The sequence below is a fragment of the Apteryx rowi genome, unplaced genomic scaffold, assembly GCF_003343035.1.
Source record: "Apteryx rowi isolate R43461 unplaced genomic scaffold, aptRow1 scaffold_565, whole genome shotgun sequence".
NCBI classification, from domain to species: domain Eukaryota; kingdom Metazoa; phylum Chordata; class Aves; order Apterygiformes; family Apterygidae; genus Apteryx; species Apteryx rowi.
In genome coordinates, this window is record NW_020450833.1 from 516,608 (window position 1) to 535,163 (window position 18,556).

An 18,556-nucleotide genomic window follows, 5' to 3' on the forward strand; every position below is an offset into this window, starting at 1 on the left:
AAATTAGATGCTTCATTTAATGAGCTATTAATATTAACCAGAAGTGCCCATTCTATCTACCTGTTGTGGAATGTATAAAATGTAAAAGTGCTGCTGTGCATGTTACATAAATTAAATGCAATTGCAAAGCTAGTATGTTTACAGAGTATGCAGATGTGGCCTTTCTGAAGTACTAAATCCATTGATCTGGGTAGAATAACAGTCTGGGTTGGCGAAAGGAAAGTAGAGGGGCAGTTCAGTTATTTTCCGTCTAGCTCTTCTGCTGTAGTGAGTGAATGAAAGTAACTTTAAAAACTGCACTTCCCAAAACTGCACTGTAGGGTATTCATACACAGTACATCACAAGATGGCAACTGGACTGCTCGGGTAGTGTTCATAAGGGAAACAAATGTTTGCTGAAGTTCCTTACTCAGCGAAAGGAAAGTACAAGTAGAAATGTGTAGTTTCATTGGGATTTGAACTGTCTTTGGTTTTTTTTCTCTGTTAGAATTGGATTTGGACACAGAAGATAAAAACACTCTACCCTGTGCTGCCCCAGTATGGTGCAATTGATGTGACTGGACTTATAATGTGCTGATGAACCACTGAAATGGATTTAAATGTTCCTAGGGATTCTTTGCCACGCGCAAAACTGCCAGTGCGATGAAACAAATTGAAGGCAGTTGAAGTGAAATCAAGTCATACTGTATGGACTTTATTTTATTTTTTTAATGTGCCATTTATGATGATTGCTCATGAACAGTATGCCGTCTCTGCGTTATTGCTGCTTCACAACTTGACTGATCTCCAGCTCCTTCAGACTTTGAGTGAATCTTCAGTTAGTGTTCTGCAAATATAGTGTGACTTCCTTTATACCACAACGATTTTGAGAAGAAATAGTGCTCTTTGCTTTGCCTTTCATCTGTGTTATTTCATACTCTGAATGCGGTCTGTTTTAATGTAGATTCACAGGCAACCATATCATCATAATTCCTTGCTCCTGGTGTATATCTGCATTTTCCAAAAGAGGTCAAGGGATTAAATAAATCCTTGCAGAAGATGTGTATGGAGAACAGAAAACTGCTGTGCAAAATTTCAACATCCTAATCCATGTTTGCCAATTTTACAGCCAGATACTGGGAAGATTTTGGTGATTTGCCTCTCAAAGAATCATAAAGGAACTGCATGGGAGTTTACTCACTTCATTTCCTTCACTGAGATGATAATACTGTATTTCTGCTGTAGAACTAGAAGACAAGATTTTTAGCAGCATAAATCAGAGATGTGACTTCATGGTTTAGAAGTTTTTTGTCCTTATGCTTTTTATTGTCTTGTATGGCAGTGGTTGTAGAAAAGAAAATAATTCTTGTACAGGTTGGAAACTTGAAAGAGTTTTTAGTATTTATTCCAAGTAATCAAATATTTATTCCAAATTATTTTAATTCTCACATTTATATAGTGTCAGAATACAGCAGTCTGTGCTCCTCTGCACTCTTCTGCAAGTGTTCCACAAAACTTGTTTAAATAACCAGGTCTCTTCTGGAGAAGACAATGTGTCCCCATTTCCATCCGCAGTAACTTGCGTCTTTGTTGATGTTACTACCCAGGATGTCACTTGAGATGAGTAATGTTATAATATGGCTCTGTATGGGAAATTGGCTTTCCAAACTTTGGCTAAGCAAGATAATAAACAAGACCTTGGATGTTGATAGCTTTTATTCAATATGTATCTACCTGCTTTTGAACCAGTAACTTGAAGATGAAAGGCTGTTTCCTAWTCTGATTTACTACACCAAATAGTTCTCTGCTTTCTTAAAATTTTCTTGTGGGAACACTTATCAATGTGAAAGCTATAGAGAAAAGGGGGTTACATTCTCTTGATAAGTTTTCATCTCTAGAGGGTCCAGTGTAGTGCACAATATTTAAATTCAGCACAGTAAATATGCCAACAGTTTGCAACCATGTTTTGTTCCCGTTCATGCACTATGTAGCAAACTAGGCTTTTGAAGCTTAAAGGCTTTAGTCTGAGTTTTTCTTAGCGCTCTTCTAGTGTTAGAGATTTGATTGCATTGAGAGAAATTAAGTCATGATCCTAATTCTGAAAATAGCATAGGTCATCCCTTTATCACTGAGACAGGAACAGAAGTCTGGGAGCTCTATTCTAGGGATGGAGAAGCAGCAACAACAAAGCTGTGCTTGGCAATAGTTATGTATTCCTCTGCTAGAATTCTCCTCATTTGCTCTGTGTCATGTGTTCTTTCAGCACAAATGGATATATCTGCCAAAACAGTGGAGGACAGAAGGTTTTCTTTGGGGCTTGTTTTTCCTTTCTTTTAAAGAAGTTAGGGTAAGACCTAGAAATGGGCAGCAGGTAAGGTGTGGTGTTTGCATCATTTTAAAATGCAGGTATCTGTTTAAAAAGGAATTATGGCCTCATCTGCTTAAAGATCTTTAATACATGACTCTGAGTTACCTTTTTAGGAATGAGTGTACTTTTAAATCACGCTTTCTTTCTGTGTTTCTCAATTTATGCAAGGTAATGATCTGCTACTTTTTTTTATGAAATGAAACAATTTTGGCAAATCTTTGTGAATTTCCAGCTACTATTTATCAAAGATAACAATGTTTTTCACAACTACTGGGACCTAAATGCTGCTTTTGAGAAGAATGTTTGAGTTTGGCCAGGGGCTTTTCTGAATCCCATGTCAGAATGGGTGGCAATATGTTGTTTTGTGCAGGGCTTTCATGAAAAACTGTAATGATAGAAACAAACATTGAAGAAGTCAGATGTTATAACGGAAATGTTTGACTTCTAAAACTTTCATAAGGCAAATCTCCCTCCTCCCCTCATTTCTGGCAAGAACCGGCCATTGCCTTCAGATAAAGTAAGTTTTCCAAATGATATTGAGGAAGAGGAAGACTTTGCTGGTATACATGCTTAATGCAGCATGTGTTAATAGTGGGTAAGGTTACTGAGAGTTACTGTAAGGAAACAAAAACATTTCTTTTGGGGCAGAGGCAAGCGGATAAATATCCAATATATTGTTGGATCCCTTCTTATATTGATTAGGTTATATGTTGATTCCAGTATACAGGTTGATTCCAAAACACAGATGAAAATCTAAAGCCAGGAGGCGTAAAGCAAGAATAGGATTTATCAAGACTGAGCGTTTTGTAACTGCTATATGGGAATCTGTAATGGGGAAGAGAGGGAGAAGGCCCATTTACCCCATCATAATTATAACCAAGGTTTTGTCACACTTAAAATTGTGAAATAGGGTAAGCCATTTAGTAGATTAAGATTTGGAGGGTTCCCCCCCCCCCATTCTTTTACTGAACAACCTTTTCTGAGTATCTCTAAAAATAATGAGAATGAAACTTTCAATGATGTGACCAAACTCAGGAGTTTAAAACATGATCTAGGGTGAAAGTTGAAGAAATCTCCCAACTGTATTGCAAGGTTATGATGCTGCTTCATTAAATCCATCAATAGACAGTATCAATTTATTACAGCTTGCCCTTTTAATAATGTCTAAAACCACTTTATGAATATTAATCCTCCTGCATGTGTTATGTCATGTGTCACTACTGTGTAATGTTTTCATTTGTAGTGGATATTTCCTAAATTTTTTTTAATTCAGTGGCCATATTCCCATATATTGCAAATGGGAAGTATGTTTATTTGCATTTGTGATACCTGACTTACTAAAATAAAATTGCTTTTGCCTCCCGTGTATTTGAAGTGTATGTGCTCTGATAAGGCATGGAAAGATGACAAGTAAGTGCAGTATGGCAATGCTCTGCCTTTCCAAATCATCTTGTTCAGGGATCTTTTTCTCTGTGTTCTCCCAACGTATTGGTCAGGTGGGTTGGGTGTGCTATTGGACAAGAAGCTACATGCTGCTTTTCCTTAGACACAAAGTTAATGTGTTTGCTGAGCTGTTCATGCTGGGTTTTGGTATTTTGCAAACAAGTGTTTCATGCCTTATGCCAGATTGTAAGCAGTTGTTAAACTCTGTTGTTTGAAGAAGGAGGAGGAAAAAAAAAACCAAAACAAAACAGGAATGCTGCTCTGCCAGGAGTGTTGCCTGGCTAGAAGGGAGCTTGCCACTGAGGATGTGGTGGCTGTGCTGCTTTGGAAACTCTTTGAAGGGTAAGAAAACAGGAATTGCTGGGGGGCACACTGGAAGGTGCTGAAATTGGGAGTAGGAGTCCTGGCTAGGAGGATTTGAAGTGTTTGAGGGGAGGGAGTAGGTTATCTGCAAAGGCCAATCTGAGGTTCACCAGGGGACAAAATAGAGCAGGTTTGGAAGGGGAGGTCAGGGGAGGGGTAGGTTGTATTTCCTTTTGTTTATGAGGGTTCAGGACTCTGCTCTCATAAAAGTGGTGGTAGATTGGGAGCCAGCACCCGTAAACTGTTAGCTTTGGATAGCTGGAACATAGAGGGGATTGACGGGTGTTTGTAAAGTAGGCCACCCTCTTCAACCTCGATCTCTAAGGCCACAAGTCCAGGGAAACACAATAATGTTTTAAGTTGGCTCTCAAGTGTGATGGAGTTAAGAGAAGAAAACCTTCCTATAACCAATTTTTCCCAGCAAAGTCAGCAATGCAGAAGCATACTTGTGGGTGGGTAGAAGCCAGCATGCTTTTCTGTATTCCCTGCCTGCCCACCTTTCTTTCTCCACATTCAGCAAAGTGAAACAGTAGTTGTGTGGCCATCTGTTATTCCTCTGTGAAAGCTGCACACCTCTAGACTGAGCGAGTCATAGAAACCTTCTGTCATATATWTTTTTTTTTTGGTTGGTTGTTTTTTTTTGCCTAGCTTGGCACCCTTTCACCCCCAGATTGGGGTTAAAATAATATTTCTAAAAGAGTATGAGAGGGAGTTGCTCACCCTGTATCTAAAAGCTGTAAGACAGAAGTGGGTGGCTGAATCAATGTAGATTCTGTTTTGTGTGTTTCCTTCGATTGGTTTATCTCCTGGCGTGTACCATTTTCCAAGCTACACAACATCATGACAGGCAGAATCATTTATTTCCTTTTCCATTGGCATTGCAAGACCAAGGCGAGACGAGCCTGTTGCACAGAGTTGCAGTGAACAATTGTTGTACCTGCAGTTTCATTTGTACTTCAGATTGAAAAGCCAGTTTATCATCCTAGGTGAAAAAAGAGTGTCTAACTGATAAACTAGTTTACAGTTTATCAGTCTTAATTACTGCCTTTAGGTACAAAAATGCATAAAATCTTTGTGGTTTAGCATACAGTTGTTAGAAGAAGTAGATCTTGCTGTGGAAAAGCAGTAAAGAAGCAATTTAGATATGATGCGCACAAACATTCCTGGAGCGCTACTGGGAATATGGAGACTTGTGTCTGGTAATCTCTTTATTTGGCTTTATCTGGTTCACACTTAGGCTAAATATGACCTGGCTAGAGAGAACTAGAGGTGATTGTTTAATGGCACAGTGAACCTGCTTTTGTGAGATACTTGGATAAGTCTTTTCTCTAAAGAATCGGGGGAGTAGGGATTAGCAAACCTAGTCAGGTATGTTTGTAAATCAGTGCTTCAGTATCTCTTGATTCAGTATAAAGGGAGATTGTCAGGTCCTAAAAAGACCTGGGACCTGACCTGGAGAAGATAAAAGTTGACAAAAATCATGTAATTTCTTTACCAGCCTAAAGGAGGCATTAAGACCAGTGTTACAAAATAAAAAAAATAAATGGAGTTGACTTCTTTGGTTCTACTTGAAACTTTCACATGGTTCTGAAACTAATAATTCTGGAAGTGTAACAGTTTCATTCTTTTTCTTCTGTGCAATAGTGATGACTGCTTTAAAATGTCCCAACTTCTCTGGAGGGTCTCCACGGGTCTCCACAGATATTTCCTGCATTTAAGTGTCAAGAAGAGTTAGTCTTACAAATTACAAAGTAGCCTCTTCTCACTTTTTAGCTGGAATATTGTCTTGCTCTTCAGCAGCATTCATTTCGTTTTTAATGAGTTTCTAGAATGTCTCTTAAATGTTAACTATTCAGATGCACAGCAGCAGAGCACTTTAAATGGCCTCTAAACTAGCAGGAAATGAGCCACCTTAACATTTTTCTTATAATTTCTGAAATCAAGAGGAATTTGAAAGAAAGTGTGAAAGTCAAAAATGAAAATAAGCTGTTTGGTTTTTGTTTTGTTTTTTTCCTCCTTGAAGGCATGGCTTTTTGAGAAGAAACGTGTTGCTAAGGGCCTTGTTGAAGTAGGATGCGAGTGTGCCTCCTTTCAGATCACTATAGTGATTAGACCATGGGTATCTTTCTACCTGAGTTTAAGTACGTTGCAGGGTCAAAACTTAAGAGTGTAAGCAGTGCTGGAATGAGCACCTATAGTAACTGGAACTCTGCTGGGAAGTGGATGGAAGATGGTGCAGCGAAGACGAAGGGCACTTGTCTTACAATGCATGCACTGTTTATTTCCATGAAGGCTTTGAAAAACTTAGAGGACAAATCATGTAGGAAGGATGACACTTTTCTGTCCATGTCCGTAACATAATTAGAGTATCTGCAATCCGTAGAGCGTGTAGTTCATGTGACAGAGTATCCTGTGGGCAGATCCTCTGCTGCAGGCGCAAACGCGCACTAATGGAATAACTCAAGGAACTGCCCACAGGTTCATTCTGGAAACTTTCTTGGTGAGGACTGATTTCAGACACCCCCCCCACCCCCCGACTAGGGTTACCACTGTGGTGGTTCCTATAGGCAGAGCTAGGAAAGACAGAGGGAGAACAGCTGAAGAAAGTTGTGCACTTGATTTTAGAAAGGTGGAAGAGCTTCCCTCATGGTTAAACTGGCCTTTCGAGAGCTTATTGGCACATCTATAGCTGTTCTCAGTTTCTTAATTCAGCCCTTGAAGAAGGGTTGGCAGTGAGTTTCATATTTAGGTGCTAGGCATGGGAAGAGGAATTTGATTTATCTGAGGAATTCAGCACTGAAAGATGTAAGAGCTCTTAATAGGAAAGAGTTTAGTTTGGTCTTACTAGCTAATTATAGTAAATCTTTCAATTGGAAATGTTCTTTCAATGGGAAATACTTATGGATACCTGGAGAAAGGTCTTCAAGGCATTTTTTGAGCATTTTTACTGTTGGCTTCAGCAGTAAAAGGCAAATAGAAAAATAAATATAAAATGAGTTTTAAATTAGCATTCCTGTGGTTGAAGAAATGTTGTTATTTATTTTAAAGCAAACAAAGGTGGCTTTCCCACTTCTCAGCTATGTGGGTCTCTTTGCCTTTCAGAATTTAAACCTGCCATTTGTGGAGTGCTTTAAAAATTGTGTGTGTGGTGTGGGGTTTTTTGCATGTTTGTTTTTCCTTTCAGTACGTTTGACAAGAGTTTCAGAACTTGCTGTTGTGGGGTTTTCGATTTTGTTTTTTTATGGCAGAAAATACAGAAGAAGTGTTGAGTGGTGGTACAAGAAGCAGTGCTATGAAATTTATTTTCAAATGTTTAGATTCCTCTAGGATGGTTTAAAGGACTTCTCTTTAATTAGAAGTGCCATACACTTAGTAAAAATCCATGTTAGTTGAGAAATTGATCCCCCCCTTTTTTTTCTTTTCTTTTTTTTTTTTTTAAGGAAAGCTGTGAGTTTTCTTGTATGGGGTAAATGTCACTGTTTATATCTTAGCTTTGCTGCAAGTCAGGACTTGTACTAGTCCTCTAGGTTGTCATAGAAACACAGCCAACTGTCATCTCAACTCAGGCTGCTGATGGTTTTATTTGTAGGTTTGCAGGATTATTAAAATTTAACAGAAATTATTGATTTGCTTTTTATTAACGCTGGCTTGTGTTTACTTTAGAAGTTCAGAGTGCCGTAAAAGCTTTTCCTGATAGAAAAATACCTTAAAATGATTAAACTTTGATATTCAGGATAAGAGAGCATCAAATGCATTTAATATATGAGCTAGAGTCTGTAGCAATAGAGAAATCTTATATTTTTGCAAATCACCTTTTTCTTTGTTTACAGCAAAGCCCTCACCACCCCCTTCCAAATCACCTTTTAGCTTGACTTTTACTTAACACGACACCTGTCAAGAAAGTGTGAAATGGGTACATCGTTTTGCCTAATATTAGAAGTTTCCGTTGTATTTACTTTTTCTTGAAGCCTGGCAGAATACTTCAGTGCACTGACTCTTGAAAGTGTATGTATTTTGTATATGCATGTGCAGGAAAAATTATTTATTTTTAACTCATAAATAAGACAGCCGAAACTTATTTTCAGTAACTTTATCTAATGGTCCATGGATGAATGCTTTTATGCAAAATACTGGAGAGACTAGAATTAACTTTTCACATTGGTTGCACATTTGATGTCCAGACTTCCGCAACATGTGGGATCTTAGAAAGACTAGATGACTGGAGTTCAATTTTTACTTTGATGGATTTATTCAAAGATTACCCATGCATTTCAAGTGTAATCTTTGTAAGAGATGTATGAAATGCAGTAATGTATTAATTGCTGTAAAATGGACATATACATCCTTACTCCTTCCTTCCATCGTGTGTGCTTTTTTTTTTCCCTTGCCTTTACCTCAACCCTGTAGTCATTTATTAAGGATGTGTAGGCACAAGTAATTTGGCTGATTTATATACAGCCCTGTAATTTGACATTGTCATTCTGTCTAGTAACAACTTTGTTCGGTGTTAGATTTACTGAATAAAATTGTTTCTTGGTGGACATTTTGACACCTCACTTCAGACAACTACGTCTTGGATTGCTGACATCCCTATATTAATCTCATTTGTATTCTGTCACAAAACTCTCAAATAACATTTTAAAAGATCCTCTGTTTGCAGCATATGTATGAAATAAATGCATGGTAATAAATATTGAATGTTTCCATAGTTCCATAGGGCTTTTGTGTTTTTTATGAAAGTATGTATGTATTAACATGGATGATAGCAGCATGCGCTGAAAATGGCCACAACGTTGAACTTGGAAAAGACTTGTTTTAGTACTCCAAAGGCAGTTTAAATAAAATAGTTTATTCTTCAGCTATCTCTTTTCAGAATTTATTCTCTTTAGATCACTAGGTACAATAAAATGTTGCACGAATGCAGTGCTTCTGCTCTAGCCTGGCATTGTGCATTCTTGTACGTGGTTTTTATGCCAGGATTGGAAAGCAGCGGTTGGTGGGGAAAGCAGGAGCTCCTTTACTAGAGCACTGCACTGGTGTATTCTGGTTGCTTAGGAATGAAAGAAATGTTTTACGTGGGAAATACACTCAATGGGGGTGTGTTCACTACAACTAGCAATACGTGTAGGGGATTGTTACTGCAGGTATAGTTTCCCAGTGAGGAAGAAGGGGTGTGTATATATATAGGGATGTGTGTGTGTGCATTTATGCATGTGTAGTATTAGCTGAAGCTTATGAAATCCCTTTCTGGCATTGTATTTCAGTAGGCCATCTGTTTTGGATAGATGCCTATGAGCAGAGTGCTATTTTGCACCTTGAATTTCCTTTTCCTAAAAGATAAGCGTATTGGGTGTTTTTTGATCAGTGAGCTTGCCACTTTTGTTTTCTAGCTCAGTCTCYTCTTTGTTCACTCTGTGCCACTTGATATGTCTTTTTTGGTGTGTCTAAGTAGTGATTGGGTGATAATACCTTACATGCTTGAAAGGAAAAACAAAGGAAAACTTAGGTATTTTTCAGGAAAAGTTCCTAAAAATGTAATAGATGGTTTAGGTGATCCATAGGAATATACTGTATCCTGTTCCTTTTTCCAGACAGTTTCGAAACAACATATTTATACTTTTTTTTTTTGAACATAAACTCATTGGCGAGTTTTATACAATTAAGTTATTCTTAGTGGGTTCTTTTTATTTTTGTTCACAGCATTTTGTGTCTGTCCTTCCTACAGAGGTGCAGCATCTTGCAAAGGCTTTGAAGTTTCTTGTAACCTGCATGCTTCCGCTTAGAGTTAAATGTGGCTATAGTGACATATTTTATTTTATCATCATCAACTTTTCCATACCCATCCCTTTTATGTTTTTTCTTCCAAATTGGGAATGACTAACTTTATTTAACTAAGTACACATATTCTTTTCTTCCCCCTGCTTTTTAGAAATCAACTAAATGCCTCTTACAATGCAGCTGAATAGATATGCTGTTTTACAGTCTTTGTTTGCATCCAGAACTTTGGAGTAAAAGAAAAATCAACAACAAAAAATGTAACCCAGGTGCTCTGGAATGATAAAAATGTGAAAGTTTGGCTTTTGATTGTAGTGGCTGTTGTTAAGAGATAATAGCGCTCCATCTTCAGCTGTTGTTGTGTGATAGTTTTGGGGTATCTTTTAATTTCTTTATATTTAAAATCAACTTTTAAACATTTTTTTTCCTCTTGCCCTCTTTTTCTTAAACTGTTGAAAATTTAGGAAGACGAAAGCGAAGAAGAACCTAAGCTGAAGTATGAACGGCTTTCTAATGGAGTGACTGAAATTCTCCAGAAAGATGCAGCCAGCTGCATGACAGTGCATGAAAAGGTACCATATGACTTTGGGGCAGGGATGTGTTTTTATGAATTTATCTGTATTTATAACACACCAATATTTTTCTTTATAAAAGTACTGCCAAATGTAGAGAAGTGGTGCAAGCCAGCAATAATATAAACAAAACTTGTGATAAGCCTGTGTTGAACAGATCATACTCTCTCAGTGAGAAAATGAGGTGAGAATTCAAGATGCGGTGATTTGTAGGTGGGATGTTTAGATAAGCTACTGGGAAGGTACGTGCTAGATTCTAATTAGGGACAGTATGAAGAACTAGAATTGGGATACAGTCCCAACTTTCCTTTAGTCAGAAAAGAAACTGGCCTATACAGCGCTTATTTGTACAGCCTGAATCACTGAAGACAGACCGGATCACACCAGCTTAGCATATATTTCTGTTAATACAGTGTGAAAGAAAGTAATTACTGTGTGTGTCTGTGTGTCTGTGTGTCTGTGTGTCTGTGTCTTAAACTTCCCTGTTCCCCTCCCCTGGGTCGATATGTTAAGGTCCGGAGAGAGGAAACCTGCATGCTCTAATACCACTAACATTTGAGATATACAGGAGAATGAAAGCCAGGAAGTAATAGATGATGCAAAGTAAAGAAATTTTGAGTTATGCAGAATTGTTCTTTTGTGCTTGCAGTGAAGAAACTTCAACTGCTTTTTAGTGATTTAAGCAATTGGTTTTTTTGTTTTCTGAGTTTTCTTGTCTTTTTTTGAATATTGAAGAATATCTTAAAATATTGAGGACTGCTGAAAAGCATTTTAAAGTGTCAGAGTTAATGATTTATCAAGCAGCTATTAGCAGAAGTATGTAAAACATAGTAGTTGTTTTCTGAACGTTATACTTTTTCACAGCTGATAATAATAGCTCCTTAAGAGTTATTGTTAAGGGATCTATCTCTATTATTTCGCTATATTTTTAGATTGACTGGTGCTGTGTGTTTCTCTTATTCAGACTGTTGCCATGGCTGAAGAGGATCTTAAGATGAAGCTTGTATTTTTAACTGTACGAATGAAAACAATAAGTCTGTGTTAAATGTTTTTGACAACTTAGAATTAAACAGATATTTTGAGAATTTGCAAGCATTTGTTCCTAGTTTGTGACCTGTTTGTATCACTTTTTCTCCTCAGCCTCAACTAAATTTTGAAGGCCAAGAGATAAACAGGATTTTTCTATAAGGAAGTGTACAGATGCGGCTTTAACTATAGTGTTACAAAGACTGACAATACAGGAAAGCTTTTCTAAGTATCCAACCACTTTTAGCTTTCCAGCAAACTAGATACACTATTTATGAGAAGGATCAATATTGTTAGAAGCTAGGCACTGGAGTCTTTTAGGAATAGGTCTCTTACAACAGAGAACTTAAAAGTAAAGGTGGGTTATAGGTTTTGAGAGGGTTTTTTTTTTTTTTTCATGTTTTAGCAGGAAAAGCCCTGCTAAAGCATCATCATTAGCAAAATTATGTAGTACTATGTAAAGTACACATCTGAGTACAGCAGTTCAACTTTTCTGGGAATTCTGAAAATCTGGCTTCTGTATACAGACTAATTTCCCCCCAGAATTATTATTATTATTTTCTTTTCAGTGCTAAAGCATCATATTTTCACCAGGCTTGCTGTCTGCACTGGATGACTAATCGTCATGGCACCTGGTGCATTCAAGCAGGCCTGTGCAGTGGAATAGTCATACCTAGTTATGTCTGCACACCTGATGTTTTATTAACCAGTATTGATTTTTTTACCCAGGGGACTTTTTTCTTCCTGAAAAAAGGCAACCTTGCAGGAGTGAAAGGCATTGCAGGGGATGAATTTCTAATGAACCCCTTCTTTCCTTTTTTTGACTCCTTTTAATATAGCTTCATATTTTAAGTGCCTGAACTGAAATTTCATTTTAAGCAATTCCATTTTGATAAATCCTTTTAAACCTTGACTTTCTGTAAGGTTATTTTTTAAAGATTGTGCTGCCTGACTGACATGCTTAGTAGTGCCTGTAAATTTGAACATTTCATTTTAGGTTGCAATGAAGCATGCTCACATGCAGTGAAATACAGAGAATTGAAGAGCCTCGACTATTTGAGTAATGCTGAGAGGAAGGGGGGGGAATAAAAAGAAACCTCTGTCATAAATCAAATAGTACCAAAGTTCTTCCTTTTCTGGTTAGCTGTAGTTCACATGGTTCAATTAACAGCAGACTTTCTCAGAATCAGTTGCCGCTTTCTTTGTATCGGAATAAGTTTGTGCATACATTTGTGTGGAGATTTGTTTGTTTGTTTATTTTTAGGATGAAACTCTGGAGGTTTCAAAGGAAAAGTATATTAGTCTTGGAAATGTTCAACTTAGGAATGTTACAGCACGTGAAGGAAAGCAAACCCAGTAGTTGATCTCTGTGCTTAAATGCGCTGTCAAAGACCATTCCATAGTTGAGCAGTATGTTACCAATGGCCTACCACGGGCTGTTTGCATGTGCTTGAGTATTTTGTTTTTATGTTAATGGTGAAGGAGAATTAAAAATAACCCCCCTCCAGAAAACCATTATGATTTAAACAAAGCTGTGGAAAGGACCTTAAACTACTTCAGGTCTGTGTTAGTCCTTGCTTTCATGCTGCATTTTTAATTTGCTGCCACAGTCCATCAGGCAATGTGTACAAACTGCAGACACACCATTAGTTGTCAGTAGATGAGGGTCCTCATGACTCATTCTGACAGCTAACTTGCACTATCACAGTAATATGGGCTTGAAGCCCTGTTTTATTCTTTAGGTGAGGCTAAAATAAGCTTTTTCTGTAGAATATTTTCTTCCAGGGTGCTGCTAATCATTAATGTGGTAAACRTCCTGGAGTTCATTTAATGTTGCTTTAGTTTTGGTTGCAGTGTCCTGTGTTTATTTAACCAATCTTTCTTTTACAGTTTTTGGCACTGGGAACACATTATGGCAAGGTTTATTTACTTGATGTCCAAGGGAACATCACACAGAAGTTTGATGTTGTAAGTATGGCACTATTCAGAACAAATCTACTAGGATGTAAAAACACTGTGATGTACTAAGTAATAAATAATGCTCTTGCTATACCTAAAATCCTACTAATGCATTTCATGAGCTCCCTCCCTATAATACAAGAGACAATGTATGGTCCTTGGAAAAAGAAGTTGCCCTGAATGCTTTTGTGATGAGCACATCTCAGCTTACATATAGTAAACTTTGATCATGAAGACAGAACAGGAAATACATATTTATGATTGTAAAAGGCTATTATTAATTATGTACTCCAAAGGGTCGTGGCTTCCATAAGGTGTGAGCCTGCTCATTAGGTGACTGTTGTCAATTGTTAGTGTGTGTACTATCATCTTATCTAGTTGCCACAAGTAACTGAAAATTGATTGATTGCCTTGCTGGTTCAGTTTATCTACTGCAAATATATAACGCTAATATTTTACGTGAATGTTTTGAAGCTTGGGCTCTTAAGGGATTGTATTGATTGAAGGAGAAGAGGCAGACTTTTCTTCTTATTGTAGTTCCTGGTATTAGAGGATGAATGAAAGGGTAAATTTAAAGCTCTGTTCTAGAGTGTTAAATACAGCTTTTAATTGGAGATCATGGATTTTTAAACATCTCTTTGTCAACCACCTTGTTTTCCGTGGGGGGAGGGAACTCGCAATTTTTATTTTTATTTTTTTTCCCCCCGCCTCTCCTGGCATTGTCACAAAATCTAGTGGCCAGGCATCAGTTTTTCGTAGCAGTGTGAGCACTTGTCTGAGTATCCATCACAAGATGTTGGCATGTTTGCAAAGAGAATGCATGTTCTAAAGCTGACACAGCTAGCTGCATGTGAGGGGTGAAAGGTTTTGTTTATATTTTTGAAAAATCTAATTACGCAGTTGTTGTGCAAGGAGGAAAAGAAGTCTCAGCCAAAACCCAGCCTCCTACCAACAACCTTTGGAGGAAATTTTATCTATAGCAATGGTCATATTGACAATGACCTTACTGGCTATTAGTGAAAGTCAAGCTCAATGATGTTCTCTTATTACTTTTGTTTGTGTGTTCATCAGAAACACTTTCAGTGGCTCCCTTACAGTTCTGATTACTTTATATGTACGCTACTTGCTAAAAATACAACAACCTCTTTCCCTCCGAAGTAATCTATTTGGGGAAGATCAGATTAAAATGTACCCAAATTCTTTTCTTCCATGTCTCCAGTAAAGGACTGACTTGAAGCCCGTTAAAATGAAGTGGAGGTTTTCTATTGAGTGCAGGCATTAAATGTCTTAGATTTATATTTATTCTACTCCGTGTCAGGTGCTTGGAAGGGTTCATTTGTAGAACTGCCATTTTTTTGCTGGGTGTGTGATCAATGACAGATAAGGCCCTGTTCTCCCACCTTGATCCATGAAGGTGAAATCCTCATCTTTGTGTAAAGCCTTAGGGCACCGCCTAGGCATAGAGCAAGAGATAACGGGACCTGTTGTCTACTAAAGACTATAGAACAAAATCCCTCCATCCTCTTTATACCCACCCAAATCTCCTCTTCTTTTGTTTGCTTTTCTTTAATAAAATGTCCTACCAGTGGCTGCTAGGAGGGTGGTTTCTTATGGTGGAGTTAAGGTTGGCACTCTCTGCTCTACAGATTTTCTTATTTAATTATCTCTTTTCCAGTTTTTACCTGCTTCAAAATAAAGATTTTTGTGCCTTGTTTTCTTTTAAAGATGGTGGTGATTTTTTTTTTTTTTTTTAATTGAGTAAAAGCTGCTTTTTGGGAAAGAGAATAGGAAAAAGAAATGTTGCTTGAATTCTTTTGTTAATGTTTCTGTTTCTTTTTGTAATGTATAAGTCTCCTGTGCAACAGGAGGAAATTAGATCATGGTTCAGGTGGAAAAGGTGCTTTTTTCTTCCCTTTTTTGCAGTTTGAAAACTGATTTTGATCTAGGAGTGCATTCTGAACTGACTGCTGTTATGTCAGAATACTTTCCTTCTAACCTGAACTTTTAAAGGTCTTGGACTACAGACTAGAGACATCACTAGCAAAACACTTGGTGGGTTTTCCCTTCTTGTCTCCTCTCCCTCTGCGCCCTGTCTGCTTTCTCCCCTCTCATGGGATTTGCAGTAGCGTGCCACTGGACTGTAAAAAGCAAAGCCCAAACGGACCCAAACCCTCTCTTGATGAGAAATCCAGTCACTTCCTGGAGCCCTGTAGAGGCAAAGCATTTTTTTGTAAACGTTCTGTGGCAAAAGAGTATTTTCTTCAGTAGTATTTTATCTGTTTTTTTGTTGGGTCCAGAATGAGCAAATTCTTCTGAAAAGCTTTTCCGGTGGTGAACTTCTGCCGTGAAGTAGCAAATAGGAGAAAGAGCTATTGTTACTGATCTGTGGAAATTAGTAGCATTGAAATACTGTTCTGAGTAAATAAAATAAGGTTTCAGGCAATATTACTTCAAGCACTGAAATCTTGGAATTGTTTGCAGCAAATTATGTACCTTGGAAGTGAATTTCACAAATCTTTGTTTTGAAAGATTCTTTTTAGCAGGTGTTTTCTGTCTTATGAGATGGCAGAAATGAGTAGTAAGGATAGCAACTTGCAGCCTTTTGTCTAGAAGAAATCAGTTATGTAATTCCCAGAATTATTCTGCATTTGAGTCTCAGTCTGTCTTTTTTGATTTTTTTATTAAGTCAAATTAGAAAGATAACTTTAATAATATTTTTTCATCTAATTCTGTTAACTATTAGTTGGACAGAAAGGTAATTTTAATAATAACTATCTAACTCTGTGAAACAACACGCAGAGGAAATTTTAAAAGTGACTAGATCCAAAGTACTGTCAGTATGTGAAATGAACTGGGAAGGAAAGAGGGATTTTTATTTTAATCTTTTTTTTTTTTATGGTAATCTTAAATGTTCCTTGTAACATGTAGATATGTTTCAGATTTGAGTTTTGATGATTTTCTTCGCTTGGCTGTAGTTGGAGTTGGAGTAAAACAATATCCTAGAGTGGAGAGAAAAGTTAGGGGAGGAGGAATTACTACTTACAACTCTCCAAAAAGGAAAAAAATAGTTCATATTAAAAATATGTGGAAACTGTCATTACTGCAGTCTTAGTCCTCCTGATCTCCTTTCTCTCTCCTAATCACAGGTAACCATGTTCAATAATACGGGTGGGCTGGAAGTTGAACAAAACTAAATTTTGTTTTTATAGTAAATTGTTTTCTTTCATATTGACTTGCATTAGGATTTGATCCAAATTGTAAAGCAGAGAAAGGGATTAATCTCAAAGGACTTGCAGCATTATTACTTTTATCGTGTCTGCAGCTTTTGTGAACTTTGAGAGAGAAAACTGACAGATATGTTGCAGCATCTCCAAAATGGCCAACCTTCCCGTTGAAGTCTAAATTAATTTAGCTTTTTAAATTGCTAAACAAATATTATAAGTAACACTAAAATGTAAAGCCCGGCAGCCCTAGAAGTTCTATTATTACAGTTTTGGTTTAGAATGTTTTGTTTTGTTTTAAAGTCTTTTCAGTGCTTTATCAGGTAATGTCCTGAGAAGTGAAATAACGTGGGTATGCCACGTCATAAATACTGTCTGTAGTGCTGCAAAGGCTTAATCATGTGGTTTGGTTTATGCCCCAGAAAGCTTCGCAGAAGCTTGTGAGACTAACTTTGGCAATTAAAAATCTTTTCAGAACAGAGTCTTTTTTCATCTTGCTCTTAAAACATCTGGTGTTGGATACTAGACCAGATGGACCACTTGTCTCTTCAGGTTTGCAAGTTCTGTCTTCATCAAAAGGGGAATTACGGGACAGGAGTTTTGGGGGTTTGGCCTTAGATGTTGCTGGTATCTCAGTGACAACGCTTTGTGTTCTGGCATGATCCCTCTCCTCCTTGCCTAGCATGTTTTCAGCTTGCACCAGTGTGGCTGTCTTCAACAATGTCAGATGCCTAAGATTAACTGATATGCATCCTCAGATAATATATGTTTGACAAACTGCTCTTCTCTTGTATTAGGATTCAGTAGGTTGAGTGAGATGAAATGTGTCAAACGCACTGAAAATTATTACTAAAAGGCAACAACAAAAAAAGCCTGCTAACTCTACTGACAAAGGATGATGCAGGACTGATTCACAGCATGTTAATTCCAAATGCCTCCCCATCTTTCTTCTAGACTGTCTGCAATTTATTAATATAATTATTGCTTCAACTGACATCTTGTGGATTAAGGACTTGTAGCTATGAAGAAAGCTGTACAAACATATTTAGTTAAGTAACAAATCATAAACCTTTCAAAGGGCAAGAAAACCTGCTGCCCTCATTTTGAGGTCTTCTAATAAACATCAAGCTTAGGGCAAGTTTTGGCTTGTGCAAGTGTTACTCTGAGTAGGGAAAGTGTAACCTATTTTACAAGTAGAAGGGATTTAATTGCTTAATTCTTCAGAGGTGATGTATGAGTGTAGAAAACAAATGTAAATGTTTTTAAGTCTCTCTTACTGGGGAGAAATTCAAGTCTTAGCATGCAACATTTCTGAGGCTATTCAAGGCTGGTGGAACTTCTGAAGGAGCATGAAACAGTAAGTAGAGGCCTCTTCTTGCAGAATTTCTTTTTACTGTATATTTCTCTCATGGTCAGTACTTTTTTTTTTTTTTTTTTGGCTATCTCGTATTGTGTAGGGTGTCAGTGTGCCTCTTAACAAATTGGATACTRAAATTCCATGTTTTGTACAAGATGAGGCATGGTGCTCTGACTGTGTACTGTGAACACAGGCTCCAAAACGGAAAATAAAAATTAAGGTTTTAATGCAAGTGAGTGTCTGTCCAAGGGACAGCCTTACTTCTGCTTGGTGAGACCTCCTGCCCAAATGGGTGGTGCAGTCCTGTGGCTTAAATGCTTTCTAGAGAATAATGGGAAAAAAACCCATGCAAACCTCCCAACACATTTCAAATAACTGTTAAATAAGAAATAATTTATACTTGGTTTTCTGTGCCTTCCAGATGCGTAGTCCCTGAAAAGAGTAGGTGCTGCTAGATTGCACTGTCTTTTACTCTTTGCTAAAGTTTGAGCAA

General features: G+C 37.4%; 1 protein-coding gene across 1 annotated transcript in view; it reads left to right on the forward strand.

Annotated features, from left to right (window-relative positions):
• VPS41 (VPS41, HOPS complex subunit) overlaps positions 1–18,556 on the forward strand; it is a 77,672-nt gene that overhangs the window by 10,726 nt on the left and 48,390 nt on the right. Inside the window, exons 3-4 of the mRNA XM_026082012.1 lie at positions 10,393–10,500; positions 13,417–13,494. Of these exons, the coding sequence (XP_025937797.1) occupies positions 10,393–10,500; positions 13,417–13,494 (186 nt within the window). The remainder of the gene's footprint in view (positions 1–10,392; positions 10,501–13,416; positions 13,495–18,556) is intronic.